The sequence below is a fragment of the Pan paniscus genome, chromosome 1 (genome assembly GCF_029289425.2).
Source record: "Pan paniscus chromosome 1, NHGRI_mPanPan1-v2.0_pri, whole genome shotgun sequence".
NCBI classification, from domain to species: Eukaryota; Metazoa; Chordata; class Mammalia; order Primates; family Hominidae; genus Pan; species Pan paniscus.
The window spans coordinates 17,505,343-17,525,105 of record NC_073249.2 but is presented as its reverse complement, the minus strand read 5'-3'; the positions used below and the strand labels follow the sequence as shown (position 1 = coordinate 17,525,105).

The 19,763-nt window shown below is 45.8% G+C and overlaps 1 protein-coding gene across 9 annotated transcripts in view; it reads left to right on the top strand.

Annotated features, from left to right (window-relative positions):
- DISC1 (DISC1 scaffold protein) overlaps window positions 1-19,763 on the top strand; it is a 414,191-nt gene that overhangs the window by 50,137 nt on the left and 344,291 nt on the right. For all 9 annotated transcript variants that reach the window (XM_055102062.2, XM_055102196.2, XM_063596538.1 and 6 more), the window contains exon 2: window positions 17,114-18,093. In XM_055102062.2, the coding sequence (XP_054958037.2) occupies window positions 17,114-18,093 (980 nt within the window). The remainder of the gene's footprint in view (window positions 1-17,113; window positions 18,094-19,763) is intronic.

The window sequence follows — 19,763 nt, the reverse complement described above, 5'->3', positions numbered from 1 at the left end:
CATTTATTTCAAAATAAGCTGTGTACCAAGAAAGCTCTATTCCCTCAGCAAGAGCTAACTCCAGTTTTAAAGCTCATTCTAGAGAAAAACAGACTTTTATAGTTTGTTTTAGCTATTAAAGACCCCTTTTAAAAAAGAAATAGGCCTTTGGATGTTGCCAGGGGTTAGAAAGCTAGTCCAGAGACTGAGAAGGTAAACAAAGAAGCAGGGGAAAAACTGATTTTGAGTGTTTAGAGTGTGTGAAATGTCACTTTTCCCCTTAACCTCTTCCTTAAGGAAAAGGAGAGATTGTTAAAGTAGTGTCTGGTCAGGGCGCACACATGTAGAAGGTTTCTGTAACCCTAGGGTAAAATACAGATCTATTAAAATTTTCATGAGTTTCTTTTACTTGTCAGAAGTTGCCTACAGCTTAGATGATATTTTCCTGATAGTTTGTAAACTTCTATTGACTTCTCTGTTTTTCTATTCGCCCATACCCATTTATTTTCTCTTTACTGCATTTTACTGTCTTAGGAAGATAAAACAGAAAAGCAAAACAAAACAAAAACCCCAAAAAACTAAGTCTGAAGCAGACTGTTGAATAATATTACTTTAACTGATGAACAGATTTTCCTCCCACAAAGAAGGAAAAAGGGAGAAAATTCGTAGCTCTTCTCTCTTTTTAAAGACTGTGCTGGAAAATTCCAGAATGTTATCGGAATAAAGGAATGACTTCGGGGGCTCAGAACAACTCGGGGAAAGACACTAAAATTTATTGAGCATTTAACGTCACCTGCCAGAAATTTAAAATGTGTTTTTTAAAGAACAAACATTTCATGATTTTATTGTATCCTTACGACAGCCTTTCAGGGTATGGGGATTATCCCCATTTTACAGATGAGCAAACTGAGACCTGGAGAGGCTAAGTAACTTGTTAAGGATCACCCAGGTGGGAACTGACCGAATTAAAATCCAACACTTCATGCCAGGTGCGGTGGCTCACGCCTGTAATCCAAGCACTTTGGGAGGCCAAGGCGGGTGGATCGCCTGAGGTCAGGAGTTTGAGACCAGCCTGACCAACATGGTGAAACCCTGTCTCTACTAATAATGCAAAAATTAGCCAGACATGGTGGCACATGCCTGTAATCCCAGCTACTTAGGAGGCTGACAGGAGGATCGCTTGAACCTGCGAGGTGGTGGTTGCAGTGAGCCGAGAGCGTGCCATTGCACTCCAGCCTGGAGTGCAAGACTGTGTCTCAAAGAAAAAAAAAGCCAACCAAAAAACAACACTTTGATTTGCTGTAAGACCTTCTCCGTGAATATTAAACTGGTAAACCTCATACATAATGATGAGATTAGTCATCTACAGAAGTAACTCAGGGCTTGTCTGTAAACATCCTATGCTCCAAAGTGACTGCAGTGTAATCTCAGGAAGGCAAGACTGGAATGAGATCGTAAATAAAAAAAGGGACATCTAATACATACATTGGTCTCGTCTGAAGAAAGACTGTTAACAGAGGGGGATGGTCAGTATGGAATTGTAAACAGGAGGTCAAAGAGGACGAATGTGTTATTTATACCTACCAGAACCCAGGGAAGCGTGGTGAGAAGCAGCAGGAACTCTTCTGTCTGCTCGGCAGGCGGGCAGCTCCGTGTGGCGGAGACATTTGCTTCCACTATTATGGTTGAAGTCAGCGGCCATAAGATCATCTATAGACTGAGAGAAGGCAGTGTGGACAAGGGCCTCAGAGCACAGGCTCTCTAGGGGAGCATGAGTTCATGTTCTCCAATCTTTCCAACTATCATGCATGGAAGATATTAGAATGAACTTTTCCCCAGATGAGAAAACAGGCATGGAGAAGTTACACTTGGGCAAGTCAAAGAGGGGTAGAGATAGGCTTAAGGCCAGTCTAAATTCAGAACTCTCTTGACTACGTTGCTCTATCTCTCTCTCTCTCTCTTTTTTTTCCTTGAGACGGAGTCTCACTCTGTTGCCCAGGCTGGAGTACAGTGGCCTGATCGGCTCCCTGCAACTTCCGCCTCCCGAGTTCAAGCCATTCTCCTGCCTCAGCCTCCCAAGTAGCTGGGACTACAGGCACCCGCCACCACGCCTGGCTAATTTTTTTTTTTTTTTTTTTGTATTTTTAGTAGAGACAGGGTTTCACCGTGTTAGCCAGGATGGTCTCGATCTCCTGACCTCGTGATCCACCTGCCTCAGCCTCCCAAAGTGCTGGGATTACAGGCATGAGCCACCGCGCCCGGCCACGTTGCTCTGTCTCTTAATAGTCTTGTCATTCCTGGGATGCTGCCATTTGTTTTCTTTTCTAATGGATAGTGGATCATGAAGATGGGTTCACATGGGTGACTTGAATTCTAGACAGCCAGGCAATGTCACAGCTTCCTGGCCAGTTTGTGCCTGTTGGGGGATTCCCCATCTTTGATGCCTTTGACTTCCAGTCCCTGAGGGACACTCACTTCCCTGGCAAGCACTGTCTTGGACTGCATGAGTGATTTTCTATTGGTTGGTTTCTGACCGGGCGGGCACTTAGCTCCATGCTGGTCTGTGCCTGGCTGAGATATCTAAGAGCAGCTCATTGCCATATTCTGAATCCCAGCCCTCAGGGGAGCAGCCAGCACCTCTGCTTCCTGCCTCCTCTGGCAGATGGCCCTGATCTGAGAGTTTAAGTGATAGCTATCTGAGAGGAGTGATTGGTAGAGACAGTAGCACCTTATTTTAATAATTTAAAAATCATAAAATATGCCACTTTGGATACAAAAGCTTTTAAGAGGCACTTAATAAAAATGTTTAGTTGCTTTCCACAATGAGAAAACATTGTTATAACTAAAGCACACTTCAGATATTTAAGCATTAAAGCATCCCCAGAGACTTATTCTTAACAGTAAAATGTATTGCTTTGTTCAAGATGATTCTGTAATGGAGAGGCATTACAGAGGCAAGAAGAGACGAGAATTCTTTATAATTAGTGTGCACTGTTTGAATGTAAATGAGTACTTGAAAACAGTTTGCTCTCAAACATCCTAAGTTTTCCCACTGTCGTCTTCCATAAGGTATTAATTGGTTTAAACAGCCTCTTTATTTGTAGGCAGCACAAAGGTTAACTTCAGTCCAGCCCCTGTCTAGTTATCATCAACTCCAAATGCTAATGCTGTTTGAATTCATCAGACAGAATTGAGCTTTCTATACGTAGTCATGGCCTCTTAAAACTTACAAGGCCAGGCGCAGTGGTTCATGCCTGTAATCCCAGCACTTTGGGAGGCCGAGGTGGGTAGATTACCTAAGGTCAGGAGTTTGAGACCAGCCTGGCTAACATGGGGAAACCCCGTCTCTACTAAAAATACAGAAGTTAGCCGGACATGGTGGTGCATGCCTGTAATCCCAGCTACTTGGGAGGCTGAGTCAGGAGAACTGCTTGAACACAGGGGGTGGAGGCTATAGTGAGCTGAGATCGTGCCACTGCACTCCAGCCTGGGTGACAGAGTGAGACTCTTGTCAAAAAAAACAAACAAACAAAAAACCAAAACTTGGAAACTATATATAGTGTCTCTATATGAAATGAGACTAGAGAAATTTTATAAAAGAAGGGTCAAGTATAGATAAAAGACAACTGTATTTTATTATAAATGCTTTCTTATATCTCAGACCCAGGTAAGTTACAGGTCACGCTCAGCACCTGCCCCCGTGCATATAGCAGCAGGTTGTTGTAACATCAGCTTATTGAGAGTGTGGATCACTATAACATAGGAGTCGTGTTATGCTGTTCTTTTAATTCCCTCATACCAGTGCACTACATTCCAATACTAACATGTGGAAAAAAAATACTGAATATCCCCTTGTTTTTTAGTAAGACCATAGAGCAGAACATTTGCAATTTTATAATGGTTTTATTTTTAAGGTCAGGCATTTAAAGTGGCACAAAGCTTTGATGTGGGCTTACATTCTGAGTATTATAAACATTTAGCACAAAGTAAGAACTTACTTAAAAGATGCTCCAGCTTCCAGTGTGCTGTTTCTGTGTGAAATACTGAAATTTTGGGATCATTTTAAAAATAAACACTTATCTGAGTTGGCATGCAAAATGGAGCATTTAGAAAGCCATGAAAATAAGCCCATGCATAAAATATGGCATTAAAAAGGTAACTGTGAACTTTACAGATGGACTAGCATGAAAGAAGCTGTCTTTTGCTAGGGTGGATACGAGAGTTTGCAGCTCTTTGCTGCAAAAAAATAAGAGCAGAAACTTAAGTTGTTTAGTTGTTTTGAAATAACAGCTACACAGAGGGCTCCTTCTGGTTCATCCATATTTTATTAGGGCAGCAGTTAAAAAATTCATTAGAGACACCCATCTGTAGCTAGCAGCACTCTTGAGGGGGGCTCAGATGGTGATCAGATTTTGGAGTAGCACTTTACACTAAAAGAAAAAGACAATCGTTTAGGAGAATTAATAGCACAATGGAGAGAGGCTGCTTGATGCATCTTGAAGCATACCCTTCCACATGGTTTATGAGTCTTTTGCTACTGAATTCCTCAGCCACCTGCTTCAGTTGGGAAAGAGAGATCCAAGCATAACAAGGAGAGAAAAATTGGATCAGAGAGTTGAGACTGTATTGGTCAATGGAGAACATAGATAGAGTGTCTATGTGATCCGTGCTGGGCTCTAACTCGTGTGTGTGTGTGTGTGTGTGTGTGTAAATCACGTTGGCCCCCTGGGGAACTTCATCAGTACAAAAAAAAGCTTGTGGTCAGAGCTGAGGCTGCCCTGGTTTACCTTGGCCTTGAACTCCACCTCCCTGGTGGTCAGGTCCAGGTGCCTTTGCCTCATCTTTATTCATGAATTGAAAATACCTCTAGTTATTGAATGGCAATGGAGGGGAAGTGACCTCTCCTCTACCCTCCTAGATTCCCTAGCTGGGTCTATGAAATCGACAACAGATAGATTAACAGGAGAATAGGCATAGACATTTATTAATTTTTTTTTTTAGAAGGAGTTTTACTCTTGTTGCCCAGGCTGGAGTGCAATGGCACGATCTTGGCTCACTGCAACCTCCGCCTCCTGGGTTCAAGCGATTCTCCTGCCTCAGCCTCCCAAGTAGCTAGGATTACAAGTGCCCTCTGCCACCATACCCTGCTAATTTTTTGTACTTTTAGTAAAGACAGGGTTTCACCATGTTGGCCAGGCTGGTCTCGAACTCCTGACCTCAGGTAATCCGCCTGCCTCGGCCTCTCAAAGTGCTGGGATTACAGGCATGAGCCACTGTGCCCAGCCCATTTATTAATTTTTAATATTATGTGCATGGGGGGCATCACAGGAAAAAATAGTGAATACCCCAAAGAGCGGTGAGATTTGAGAGCTTATATACTGTTTTCATAGGGGAAGGAGAGGAGGATATAGGTTGTGATTTTTAGAAATGTGCTGTTAGAACAGCAGATGGAAGATAGGAGAGTTTGTGACAAAGTTTGTCTGGGTGTGGTGTCGACTCCTAGTTTCATCTCCTGCAATACAAATCTGTCTTCCCTGGTTGATGAAACTTCCAGGAAGGGAATTCATGACAACTGAGTTCCCTTTGGCACATGTGTTTTGAGCAGATAAAGGGAGTTTAGAGAAAACCTTTCCCTGCACTTGCTGTTTTTCAAGTGCCTTCAGCTCAAAATAATCAATATTCCAAAGCAGCATAGTTTGGAGTGGCTTATTTTGGTTTCCTTCAGTGACTCTGTGCCAGGCATGGTATAGCACGGTTAAAGTCATAATCTCATCTATCCTTCCAGCAATCCTAGGGGTGGAGTCCCATTTTACAGATGAGATAATGGAAGCAACAGAGAGGTTAGTCACCTGACCATGCTCACTCATAAGAGGCAGAGCTGAATTTCATCTTCTGCTATTAAGTCCAGGTCCATAAACTGTGTGCATATACATTTTTTTAAGATAAACTTTCTATTTTAGAATAATTATAGATCTATCGCAAAGCTGCAAAGACAGCACAAAGTTCCTTTCACCCAGCTTCCTCTAACGGTAAGGGCTTATATAATCATGGTGCATGTATTAAGACTCAAAAATGAACATTGGTGCAATGAACTAAACTACAAATCTTATTCAGATTTCACCAGTATCCTTCTCCTGTTCCCCGATCCAATCCAGGATCCCACACTGTATGTCACATGCATGGTTTTTGACCCTTAAACACGAAGTGGGCTGGATGTCAAACTGCTGGGTGGCCTGTTTCTCCTCATTACTGATGAAGAAAGTGAGACGCTGGTGCCATCTGTCACCTTCCTTGTGGGGCCCAGGACTCTCATTGTCTAATGGAAAGGGGAAATCCTATGTAGGGTAGAAGATTTAGAACAGAGGCATGGGGACAAATTTTAAACATAGACCATACTTTTTCTACTTGTAGTAGTTTGTAGCTAAAACCACATTCAAGAAATAGAAAAAGATTGGGGGAGAGCGAGTATTCTGCAAAGCAACAACCTCTCTAGCATCATTAAAGTTTATGATGCATTTGAATCCCAAGTGTACTAGGATGTTAAATAGGACTTTTCCTTAAAACAAAGCTTTCCAGTCCTGACTGCCCCCTAGAATCACCTGGATAGTGTCAAGAAGCACCAATACCGGAGGCCCATCCCTCGATGTTGTAATTTCATCAGTCTTGGTTGTGATCTGAACCTCAGAATTTTTAAAAGATACCGCCATGATTTTTTTTTTTTTCTGAGACAGAGTCTTGCTCTGTTGCCCAGGCTGGAGTGCAATGGCGTGACTGTGGCTCACTGCCGCCTTGCCTTCCTGGGATCAAGCTATCCTCCTGGGCACATCTAGGATGCACGTAATTTGCCTGTATTCTGTGACCAACCCTTCTGTGAACACCCCCTCTGTGACCAACTCCTCCTGGAATACCAGTGTGGTTTCCTTGGGTGGTTTCTGGTCACTTTTTTTGCAAGCCCTCTTCTTCTTTCGGGATTTGCCTTCTTAGGCGGCCTCATTTAACCCTCCTGGCTTTCCCACTTGCATGGCATGTGTTTCCACCTCTCTGTGGCCCAGGTCCTGCCTTGGCCCTGTCCTCTCGGTCCCCACCTGGAAGCCACCCTGGGCCTATTCCCATCCTGTCGTCTGCCTCATCCTCCACAGCTGCCACACTGTCTGTACCCAAGTCCCGGTGGTTCTGAACTTCTTCAAGCTGGCTGCACTCAACACTGCCTTTCACACTGTGCTTGCTGTTCTCTCCACCGGCAATGACCTCACCCTCCTTTTTGGCTTGGGAAGCCTCAGCCTTCCAGTTTACTTTCCTGGCCTCCTGCAGTGGAGTTGCTCACAGCCTGGTCTGCATCTGCTTGTTGACATGTCTGTCTTCCCCAGGGAGCCATGAGCTCCATTGAGGACAGGGACCATGACTTTGAAAAATTAATAATTAATTTTTAGAGATGGGGTTTTGCTAAGTTGCCCAGGCTGGAGTGCAGTGGCTATTCATAGGAGGAATCATAGCTCATTGCAGCCCTGAACTCCTGGGCTCAAGTGATCCTCCCAGCTCAGTCTTCCGAGTAGCTGGGACTACGGGGGCATATATGCACCCAACTTGAAAAAGTATTATCAAATATTTCACAGTTATAAAAACTGTATTTATATATAATTATGTGTTTAACATATAATTACACATAGGTTTTACATGTGCTGTTTGAAAATAATACAATCAGTTCCTGTGTAACCACCACTTAAGAAATGGAACATTACCCTTGAATTACTATATAATTGCATGCATTTTTTCCTATGTATTGTTTGAGAATAATACAGTAGGCACCTGTGTAAATACCAGCAGGCTTAAAAATGGAACATTACCCTCGAGGTCCCTTGCACATCACATCCTCTTCCCTGTTAAGACTGGTTTATCATTCTTTTGCTTTTGTTTATACTTTTAGCACGTATCTATCTCCTGTGCTAAAAGACTGTTCCAAGCAGAACAGTCATTCCAGTTTCAGTGATTCTGGGCTGAGACTGTAGACAATTAAATAAAAAGCCAATTCAGTGTAGGATTCATGCCTTCCGACTGTGAGGCTGTTGTAAGGAAGTAGCGTTTGTGGGAATGCCACCCAGGAGTCAAATCTCTAGCCTTTGGGTGATCAGGAGGCTGACAGGAAAACAGCGACAGAGCTTTGCCTCTGGTGGAACTCCTGGTGGCCTGCAGACCTGTTGGCGTCTGTACCTGCAGTCCACTCAGCTTTCCAGATGACTGAAATGCCCCAACAGGGTAGAGTGGCTCGCCTCTCCAAGAAAGAGCAGTTGGTGAATAATCATGCCTGGGAAAACAATCTGCCTGGCAAAGAGATGGATGGTATCCGTTGGTGAATGTGATGGCAGCAAGCCCAGTGCAAGATTCTGTGGCGATTCCTTGATTGACCTGCTCGGTTGGTGGATTTTGAAAGGGAGTGGGAAGGACTGCTTCACTTGCACAGAACTCTCCCTTTCTCTCGCGCCATCTTCATATCGATGTCTACCTTTCTCTTTGTGTATATGTGTTTATAAATATTTCACATGTATATTTGTGTACAGACATATACACATTTGGATTTATATTTGTATACATTTTGTATTAGTCAGTTTTCATCCTGCTGATGAAGATATACCCGAGACTGGGAAGAAAAAGAGGCTTAATTAGACTTACAGTTCCACATGGCTGGGAGGCCTCAAAATCATGGCATGAGGTGAAAGGCACTTCTTTATTTTATCTTATTGTATTTTTTTTTTTTTTGAGACAGAGTCTCGCTCTGTTGCCCAGGCTGGAATGCAGTGGCGCAATCTTGGCTCACTGCAACCTCTGCCTCCTGGGTTCAAGCGATTCTTCTGCCTCAGCCTCCCGAGTAGCTGGGACTGCAGGCGCCCACCACCATGCCCAGCTAATTTTTGTATTTTTAGTAGAGACAGAGTTTCACCATATTGGCCAGGCTGGTCTTGAACTCCTGACCTCGTGATCTGCCTGCCTTGGCCTCCCAAAGAGCTGGGATTACAGGCATAAGCCACCACACCCGGCCTGGCAAAAGGCACTTCTAACCCAAAAGTCCACAGTCCAAAGTCTCATCTGAGACAAGGCAATTCCCTCCTGCACATGAGCCTGTAAAATCAAAAGCAAGTTAGTTACTTCCTAGATACAATGGGGTTACCAGTATTGGGTAAATACAGCTGTTCCAAATACGAGAAATTGGCCAAAACAAAGGGGTTATAGGGCCCATGCAAGTCCAAAATCCAGTGGGGCAGTCAAATTTTAAAGCTCCAAAATGACCTCCAGATCTCACATCCAGGTCACACTGATCCAAGAGGTGGGTTCCCATGGTCTTGGGCAGCTCCACCCCTGTCGCTTTGCAGGGTACAGCCTCCCTCCCAGCTGCTTTCACAGGTTGGCACTGAGTGTCTGCAGCTTTTCCAGGTGGATAGTGCAAGCTGTCGGTGGATCTACCATCCTGGGGTCTGGAGGATGGTGGCCCTATTCTCACAGCTCCACTAGGCGGTACCCCAGTAGGGACTCTGTGTGGGGCTCCAACCCCATATTTCCCTTCCTCTGCCCTAGCAGAGATTCTCCATGAGTGCCCGGCACCTGCAGCAAACTTCTGCCTGGGCATCCAGCCATTTCCATACATGTTCTGAAATCTAGGTGGTGGTTCCCAAACCCCAATTCTTGACTTCTGTGCACTTGTAGGCTCAACACCAAGTGGAAGCTGCCAAGGCTTGGGGCTTGGACCCTCTGAAGCCACGGCCCGAGCTCTATGTTGGCCTCTTTCAGCCATGGCTGGCTGGAGCAGCTGGGACACAGGGTACTAAGTCCCCATGCACACAGCATGGGGACCCTGGGCCCGGCCTACAAAACCTTTTTTTCCTCTTGGGCCTCCAGGCCTGTGATGGGAGGGGCTGTTGTGAAGACCTTTGACATGCCGAGGAGATGTCTTCCCCATTGTCCTGGGGCTTAACATTTGGCTTGTTGTTACTTATGCAAATTCCTGCAGCTGGCTTGAATTTCTCCTCAGAAAATGGGTTTTTCTTTTCTGTCACATTGTTATGCTGCAAATTTTTTGAACTTTTATGTTCTGCTTCCCTTATATATCTGAATGCCTTTAACAGCACCCATGTCACCTCTTGAATGCTTTGCTGCTTGGAAATTTCTTCCGCCAGATACCCTAAATCATCCCTCTCAAGTTCAAAGTTCCACAAATCTCTGGGGCAGGGGCAAAATGCTGCCAATCTCTTTGCTAAAACATAACAAGAGTCACCTTTGCTCCAGTTCCCAACAAGTTCCTCATCTCCATCTGAGACTACCTCAGCCTGGACCTTATTGTTCCTATCACTATCAGGCTTTTGGTCAAAGCCATTCAACAAGTCTCTAGGGAGTTCCAAACTTTCTCACATTTTCCTGTCTTCTTCTGAGCCCTCCAAACTGTTCCAGCCTCTGCCTATTACCCAGTTCCAAAGTTGCTTCCACATTTTTGGGTATCTTTTCAGGAACGCCCCACTCTACTGGTACCAATTTACCGTATTAGTCCATTTTTATGCTGCTGATAATGACATACCTGAGACTGGGAAGAAAAAGAGGTTTAATTGGACTTACAGTTCCACATGGCTGGGGAGGCCTCAGAATCATGGCGGGAGGTGAAAGACACTTCTTACATGGTGGCGGCAAGAGAAAATGAGGAAGAAGCAAAAGCAGAAACCCTTGATAAACCCATCAGATCTCATGAGACTTACTCACTACCATGAGAACAGTATGGGGGAAACTGCCCCCATCATTCCATTGATGTCCCACTAGGTCCCCTCCCACACAACATGGGAATTATAGGAGTACAATTGAAGATGAGATTTGGGTGGGGACACAGCCAAACCGTATAAGATTTGTATTATTTTTATATCACGCATGTGTGCTCCCCCAACAGTGTTCCTTCATGCACATGGATGGTGGTGTTGAAAATGCACTTTCTGTTGGACTTCCAATTTTAGGCCAAGCTTAGGCCCAGGTTGTTGAATTAATAATGAATAAATCTCGATAAAAATAGAATGGTGGTTATCAGGGACTGGGGCAGGGGGAAATGGGGAGTTAGTATTTAATGGGTACCATGTTTCAGTTTGGGAAGGTGAAAAAGTTCTTCAGGTGCATGATGGTGATGATTGTACAACAATGTGAATGTACTTAATGCCACTGAATGATACATTGAAACATGGTAAAAATGGTAATTTTATGTTACATATATGTTACCACAATTAAAGAAAAGTAAAAAAAAAAATCATAGGGAAAATTCAATGGAAGCCTCAGGAAATGGTAGGGGAGGTCAATTCCAAACCCACATACATTCTAAAATGTCAGAAATGGTCAGTTAGCAAAGTAAGGATTAATTAGATTTTACACTTATATGTCTTTGTTGACATTTCTGGGAATAAAGAGAGAAGAGTGTGATAATTCCTCTTCTATGTCAGTTCTAGAACCTTCTCTTTGTTCCTTACCCTGGTGCTTGTATGAGTATGTACAAATGTGTGTGTGTGTGTGTTGTGTTTGCAAACATGGACAATGGCGTGTGGGTTTGCTACTCTATTTCTAGTATTTCTGTGCCACCTTATTAATAGGAGAGCTGTGGGATCAGGCCTCTGGATGTAACCCTGTCCTTCCTTAGTGCTTCTGAGTTCAAACTGACTAACTCACAAAATGCGTCTGCATCGGGACTGACTTGTGGCATTCATTTTCTCAAAGGGCAAAAAACCTTTTGTTTCTGGTAGAAATTAAAGATGTGTTTGTGACGGCCCTCACTTCTTTTTCACCAAATGCAGCACCCTTCTTCCCTTTAATCCTATGAGGTGATTTTATGGGGTGGCACATAACTTGGAGCTCATGGGAGGCCTTAGAACCATTAACCAACTGAGCTAACCAGGTTCCTCCATTAGTTTAATTTCAAATTGAATTCTCCTTCCTCCATGATTGAAAGAGTACATTCAATTCCTGTAACAGTTTTTGTATGCCTGACTGACATCCCTTGCTAGAGCATAAGCAGTTTGAGGGCAGGGATGGTGTCTTGTTTATGTCTGTACCCCATGTATCATCTAGTGTTCAATAAGGAATTGTTTTATGGAAATGGATTACATGATTAAATTGGAAATAGAATACAGGTTGATTTATTCCACCCCCAGCTTGCCTTGCTCACTGGATGCTTATTACAGTGACCTGAAGGCACTTCAGAAGACTTAAGTGCTCTCTGAATTATTGAAGGAAGATGGACTTTGGCTCAGTAGAGTGTTTGTGCTTAGTGCCTATTACTGGATTCTGATTCTTTGGAAACAAATTAATCCAGAGGGATGTATTGTTTCTTTATGGTTCTGAATATTTGGTTAGCCTGAATGTATTAAGATCTTACACCCCAACCATGACAGATGGGATTAAAATTCCTTCCCTGAAAAGAATATATTCCTTTATGCTTCCACTATAAATTTATATGCAAGTCATGTTTTGTAAAGTCGTGTTCTTCTCTTGCTATTTGGTGCATTCCCTGCAGCATTCTCGAGGTCCCAGCATTTTCCCTTCAGGAGACCTTAGAATTATTGGGGTACGGGGCAGCCAAGTGACCTGCCCAAGCCCACGTGTCATTTTTTTTTGTTGTTTTTTTGAGACAAGAGTCTTGCTCTGTCACCCAGACTGGAGTGCAGTGGTGTGGTCTCGGCTCACTGCAACCTCCGTCTCCCAGGTTCCAGTGATTCTCCTGCCTCAGCCTCCCGAGTAGCTGGGATTACAGGTGTGCACCACCACGCCAGGCTAATTTTTGTATTTTTAGTAGAGATGGGGCCTTGCCATGTTGCCCAGGCTGGTCTTGAACTCCTGACCTCAAGTGATCCACCCACCTCAGCCTCCCAAAGTGCTGGGATTACAGGCATGAGCCACTGCTCCAGGAAAAAAACTTGAGTATCATGTTTTCTTAAACTGCATGTTTAAGATTTCATATTTAAAAATGAATATTGTCTGGCCAATGTGTATTTTAATTTCTTCTCTGATATACTGTAAACTAGGATTGTTTTAGGAATTATAAGGACCTCAGGAAACTTCTGTGTAGTATAAACTGGAAACAATTCATATCCACCACAGAAAATAATTAACAGTGCTGGGTGTTAACAATACTTAGGGGGGAATGAGTGATGGAGGGAATGAGTGATATGGACAATTGGTGAAGCCCTGTTGACTGGGTGATCAGGAGAAGGGAGCTGATGGGGGAGGGATTGGAAGCTGAAGGCTGGGAAGGATTTGGATAGATGAAGGGAGAACATAAGAGGGAGGGCTGACAGGATTCTTGCTGATCCGGCTGGTTAATATTGGCTTGCCTCAATTTTCCTTCTAAGCTAGGTAAACATATATTTCCAGGCATCCTATTTGGACTGTATACAGAGACCCATTGACATCTGGGTCTGTTCTAAGCTGCTTTCACTTCCCTCCAATCAGAGCTTGTTGGGCTCAATAAGGTGGAGATGGGGGTCATATATTACCAGGGCAAGCAGGTCTGTGCTTCAGAGAGGAAGTAAGGCATCAGCGCTTCCCTCTAGAATTGATCTGTTGCGGAACAAGAGGCCTCGAGGAGCAGAGAAAGCTGCGCCAGGCTCCCTTTCCCTGCTCAGTCGTTCGTTCCTGGACTAGATGGGTGGAACGAGGCATCTCTGGGTTTCACAGAGCACAGAGGGCACGGCTTGTTTCCTAACCGGCTCTCAAAACCTGCCTGCACTTTGGGCTTTTTCTTCACCTTGCCATATGTTGCTTCCTGCCCTTTTGAACCTCCTTCCAGAGCTGATTGCACTTATGTGCTAGGAAAGGAGTATTTGTCTTCAAGGTCTGAATGCATCCTAATCCTTATTGAACTGCAAGGTGTGATGGCACGACTTGGATATGTAAGTGAGAATTGATTCTGGTCACAGGGGATGTCATAAGTTTCCTCAAAAAATAAAAATAAAAAAGAGGAAAAAAATAGTGAGAAAAAATGGCCTTTCGTTATGGGAAACTGGGAGTTTTTCCTACAGATTTCATTCCTGCCTTATATGGGTTTCCTGGAATTCTTCTAGCAGATTCCAGCAGTGCCCTCCTGATCTGCCCTCTGCCCTCTGAGGGTTAGGATTCATAGTGTGTGACAGTCTTTGCTATTCAGGTCACCTTCTGGGAAGGCCAGTGGCCAGGGGATGGTTTGCATGAGCCCTCAGCAGGGTGCAGAAGCCAGGTGGTTCCCATATCTCATTCCCACGTTTGGTAAACACCTCTCTTACATTTGCCCTCCTGGGCTTGTTGCTTCTGGTCCCCGGCTCATCACAGCTTCCCAGGGCCCCGGTAGAAACAAGGGTTCACAGTGGGTAACCTCACTGTGCTGCAACTGGAACCTGGCTTGCAGGATTTCAGGACCTTTGGTTGAGTAGTTTTGGAAAAGGCTACTCAGGGGCTGGACGCGGTGGCTGTGGCTCACAACTGTAATGCCAGCACTTTGAGAGGCCTAGGCGGGGGGATCACCTGAGATCAGGAGTTCGAGACCAGCCTGGCCAATATGGTGAAACCCCCTCTCTACTAAAAATACAAAAATTAGCTGGGCGTGATGGCAGGCACCCGCAATCCCAGCTACTTGGGAGGCTGAGGCAGGAGAATCACTTGAACCTGGGAGGCGGAGGTTGCAGTGAGGCGAGATTGTGCCACTGCACTCCAGCCGCCTGGGCAACAAGAGCGAGACTGTCTCAAAAAAAAAAAAAAAAAAAGAAAGAAAGAAAAAAGAAAAAAAGAAAAGGCTACTCAGGCTGAAATGCCCTCAGGCCTTGGAAAAGAAATGAAATTGCAAACAAATTATTTTCTACTTAGCCTTTTTCTTTTAACTTCAGAAGGGTTATCTGGATGACTGGTACTTACATAAAAAAAAAAGTTAAAAGTCTTTTTAAACCACAGACAATATAGGTTTCACTGGACTCATTTTTCAAGATACGAAATTGTTGAATTGTTTTCCTTTGGTAATTGAAGCCAGAATTCAGTGTTTTCTCTAACTTCCTTTCGGATTCTTTGCTCTCTGGAGAACGTTTTGCCTGCTTTGCAAGGGGGTATGAGTAGTGCGTGTGCCTGAGGGCCTTTCTCTGCCCCCTCCTAACGCCCGGCCACCCTGTTCCGACTGCTGCCCCTGCCGGTCGGGCCCGGACACTGCAGGGAGCCTCACATCCTCGGATGACGGATTCCTTCTGTACATCTCATCACATCCTTTTCTACTGGCTTCAACTTGCATGGCCTCTGTCTTGAAGAAAGAAAGAAAAAAATGAAATGTTTCTTCTGCCTTCCTGTCATTTTACGCATTTTACGCTGATATACTTGTAGGCAAAGGGAATTGAAAGGGCATGCACTTTGGAACGAGACAAGCCTCAGTTCAAATCCGGGCTTTGGGAAACCATGATCCGGGAGTTCTGGGGCAAAGCAAGGCTTTCTGAGCTTTAGCTGTATTATTGGTAAAATGGGAATAGTACCGATCTCCTAGGGTTATAGTGTTAAATGCCTCCCTTCCTTTCTTTACTCTGACTTCCTCCACCACCACCTCATGGTCCCTCCTTCCATTCCTCCCTTCCTTGCAAGCTTCCGGAATTCTGTGTACCCCGGGCAGCAGTAGCCCTTCTGGAGCTCCCCGCAGTTGGCAAGAGCAAGTCACTGTTTGAGCAAGTCTTGGGCTCTGTTATCTTCAGATGCTCAAGTCAGGAAATAGGGGGCTAGAGGTCATTGTGCTCATTTCCCCAGAGATTATCAATGCCACCCCCACCCCTTTTAGGAGATGGCATGTGCCATGATGGTAGCTCAGTGGGATCCTTAATGCCTAGTGATCTCGGCTTAACAGGACAAAGATTCCAAGCCCATGTCTGTTCTGGGAAGCAAAGCAGGATGTGTGGGCCTGGAGTGAAGTTTGTTCCATTTCTCGCCATAGGCCGTGGTATGATTACAGCTGTGCCTAGTGCTGCCTGGTTTTACTTTCATGCCTGATTTGCAATGTGGCAGGGTCCTGAGATGAGAGCTCTGTGTGGGCCAGTAGAGTCAAGAGACTTTGTCCTGGTCACTTGGCTACTTGCAGGGGGTTCTGGAAAGTCAAGTTCTCTGAATCTCAGTTGCCTTTAATATAAAAGGAAAGCTATAGTTTCGGGTCTGATTGATTCACATGGTTTTGGTTGGGAGTGAATGAAATTAATGTAAATTAAAACACATTATGAGTAGCAAAATGCTATGCAATCTAAAAATAATAACATTTTAATCACTCTTATCATCATATGTGCCAGGCACTGTTCTAAGCTGTCTACAAATAGTAACTCATTAGTTGAATGCTCACAACCACCTTATGAGAGAGCTACTGTTAATATCACTACTTTACTGATGGGGAAACTGAGGCACAGAGAGGTTAAGTAACTTGTGGAAGGTCACACAACCAGCAAGTGGTACAATCAGGGTTTGAACCAGGCAATGAGGAGTCAGCATTTGTTATTGTTCCTATTCCTATAGCATAGCTGGGAAGGGAATGCAATGCTGGTTTGGAGAACACATCAAGCAGGCCTCCTGTCATCTGCTGAGTGAGATGAGATGATGGCCATACGTTGCGGCACAGCCAGCTATCCATGGTCTGCAGCAACAGATCAGTCTTGCAGGGACATGGATAGCTCAGCTAGTGAACATTCACATGTTCAACGAATAGCTGGAGTAAATAGTTGGATCTCATTTAGAGGCATGCTCTGGCATTCCTCTTTCACATCATTTGCTTTCCAGGCCCACTCCAGGATGAGAGTACTGAGGTGCCATAAAAGACCAACAGGCAAGATGTTGGAGGGTTCAGGAGCTGCCAAGGTTGTGTTCATGCTGACCTGTTGGCATAACATACAGCAGTGCCAGCTGCTCTGCTAAACCGAGGAGCTGAGATGCTATGTTGATTTCTACATGTTCCAGGCAAATACTTCCTGAGGATTGTCAGGATTTACATAATGGATTGGCCCTGGGACCACTGAGCCAGCATCTGTCTTTGACAGGTGTACTGAGAGATGACCTTTAAACCTAGGGATGTTCTCCAGATGCAGTTCCAGCTGGGCCAGTAAGATCTGCATGTTTATGGTGCTGTTTTTTCTTTTCTTCCCAGGCAGCCGGGATTGCTTACCACCTGCAGCGTGCTTTCGGAGGCGGCGGCTGGCACGGAGGCCGGGCTACATGAGAAGCTCGACAGGGCCTGGGATCGGGTTCCTTTCCCCAGCAGTGGGCACACTGTTCCGGTTCCCAGGAGGGGTGTCTGGCGAGGAGTCCCACCACTCGGAGTCCAGGGCCAGACAGTGTGGCCTTGACTCGAGAGGCCTCTTGGTCCGGAACCCTGTTTCCAAGAGTGCAGCAGCCCCTGCTGTGACCTCTGTGAGAGGAACCTCGGCACACTTTGGGATTCAGCTCAGAGGTGGCACCAGATTGCCTGACAGGCTTAGCTGGCCGTGTGGCCCTGGGAATGCTGGGTGGCAACAAGAGTTTGCAGCCATGGACAGTTCTGAGACCCTGGATGCCAGCTGGGAGGCAGCCTGCAGCGGTGGAGCAAGGCGTGTCTGGGCAGCAGGCTCTCTGCCGTCAGCAGAGTTGAGTAGCAATAGCTGCAGCCCTGGCTGTGGCCCTGAGGCCCCTCCAACCCCTCCTGACTCTCACAGTGCCTTTACCTCAAGCTTTAGCTTTATTCGGCTCTCGCTAGGCTCTGCCGGGGAACGTGGAGAAGCAGAAGGCTGCCTACCATCCAGAGAGGCTGAGTCCCATTGTCAGAGCCCCCAGGAGATGGCAGCCAAAGCTGCCAGCTTGGACGGGCCTCACGAGGACCCTCGATGTCTCTCTCGGCCCTTCAGTCTCTTGGCTACACGGGTCTCGGCAGACTTGGCCCAGGCTGCGAGGAATAGCTCCAGGCCAGAGCGTGACATGCATCCTTTACCAGACATGGACCCTGGCTCCTCCAGTTCTCTGGATCCCTCATTGGCTGGCTGTGGTGGTGATGGGAGCAGCAGCTCAGGGGATGCCCACTCTTGGGACACCCTGCTCAGGAAATGGGAGCCAGTGCTGCGGGACTGCCTGCTGAGAAACCGGAGGCAGATGGAGGTCAGTGTCTCTTCCACCTCTGTGGCCCGAGATTGTCGTGAGCTCAGATTAGCACTGGGCAGACGGCAGGAAACGAGGGGTTCTGGGCTCAACTGACATCCTCCTGGAAGCTGCAGCAGCTCCTTTTGGAGCCGGCTGCACAGGATGTTGCTGCACTTCTGTCTCTTTGAATTGGACACAAATCTACTCTCCTTTTTGTCTTCTCTGTCACTTAGGTGCTCAGATTTGCTCTCCATTGGGCCGCAGGCTCCTCCGCAGGCCCCGGCTTAGGTGAGACGTGGTTCATGCAGCCCAGCTCTGCTTTGAGACAGGAAACTGGGGGCAGGGGAGATTGAGCTGGGTGATGTTTGGAAGGAGTTGAGAGATACAAAAATGGGGATGCCCTCTATCAGGGCGATCCTGCTCTTCATCCGCTTCACTCATTCCCTTCCATCCTGCTGCAGTGGCTGCTGCCTTCCACAGGGTCGGGAGACTTCGCTTCTGGTCATTGAACCTCTTTGGCTCTCAGTTTCCATATTTAGAGATAACACCAACTCATAGGATTGTTCTAAGGCTCAAATGAGAATGTAGCTGCTTTGGAAATAAGTACAAACTGGAGACATCTAAGGCCCAGCCTTACGATGATGCTGTCCATCCAGTTATCTGAGAGGTGGGTATAGCCGGAAGTAGGCAGGGTTCCTCTACCCACAAAAGTTCCCAGAGAAGCCCAGGTAGAGATGCTCTGTGGCTCATCTGTTGCCAGACTGTATTTTAATCCTGGTGTGTGTGTGCATATGTGTTTGTGTGTGTATGTGTGTGCATGTAGGTGTGCCTGTGTGTGCGTGTGTATGTGTGTGTGCATGTTTGTGCTGTGTGTGCATGTGTGTGTGTTTGTGCATGCATGTGCGAGTGTATTTGTGTGTGTGCACTCGTGTGTTTCTGCGTGTGGTGTGTGGATATGTTCATGTGGGTAGGGAAGTGGAGCACCCACTCATCAGGCATTTGGGAGGAGTAATCTGCAGAAGTTCACGCTCATTCCCCGAAAGAGCATCTCCCTTCTGTTCTTTATCTATAGTCTGATGTTTCTAGCCCTGTCCCTGTTTGCCCTGTTTCAGCCCTCAGGGACCTCAGCCCAGCCCTCTGATTTATTATGCAGAGAGGGAGTGAGGTCAGAGCAGAGATGCAGGCTTGTATTCTGGGTGATGTGTGGAGTCTTCCAGTTAGTCATTGCCTAAACCAGTGCCCCTTGTCTTTCCCCCAAACCCGTTCTGAAGGGCCTCCAATATTGGTTGATTTGAATGCATAGAATCTATCCAGTTTCTTAGGCCAGAAACCACAACCATCTTCCACACCTCCCTCTCCCTCGTTCCACATCTGGCTGGCCTCCAAGCCCTCTCAGTCCTACTGCTAATCTGTCTCTCATCACCATGGCCGCTGCCCTGGCTCAGATCCTTGTTATCTTTCACCTGGGTTTTGCAAGAGGGTCTACCTTCCTGTGGTGTTTCTCTTCTCCAGTTAATTAAACTAAATGTGATCATATGTGCAAAGTGCTTCAGACAGGGCCTGGCATCTAGCAAGTACCCAGAAATTGACCATTGTTATCATTAGAGAAATAGCTCCAATTTAGAGAGTTTGAGTCAAAAGCAAATGAAGCTCTCCCTTCTGCCCATAGCTCAAATTAAATTCCTATC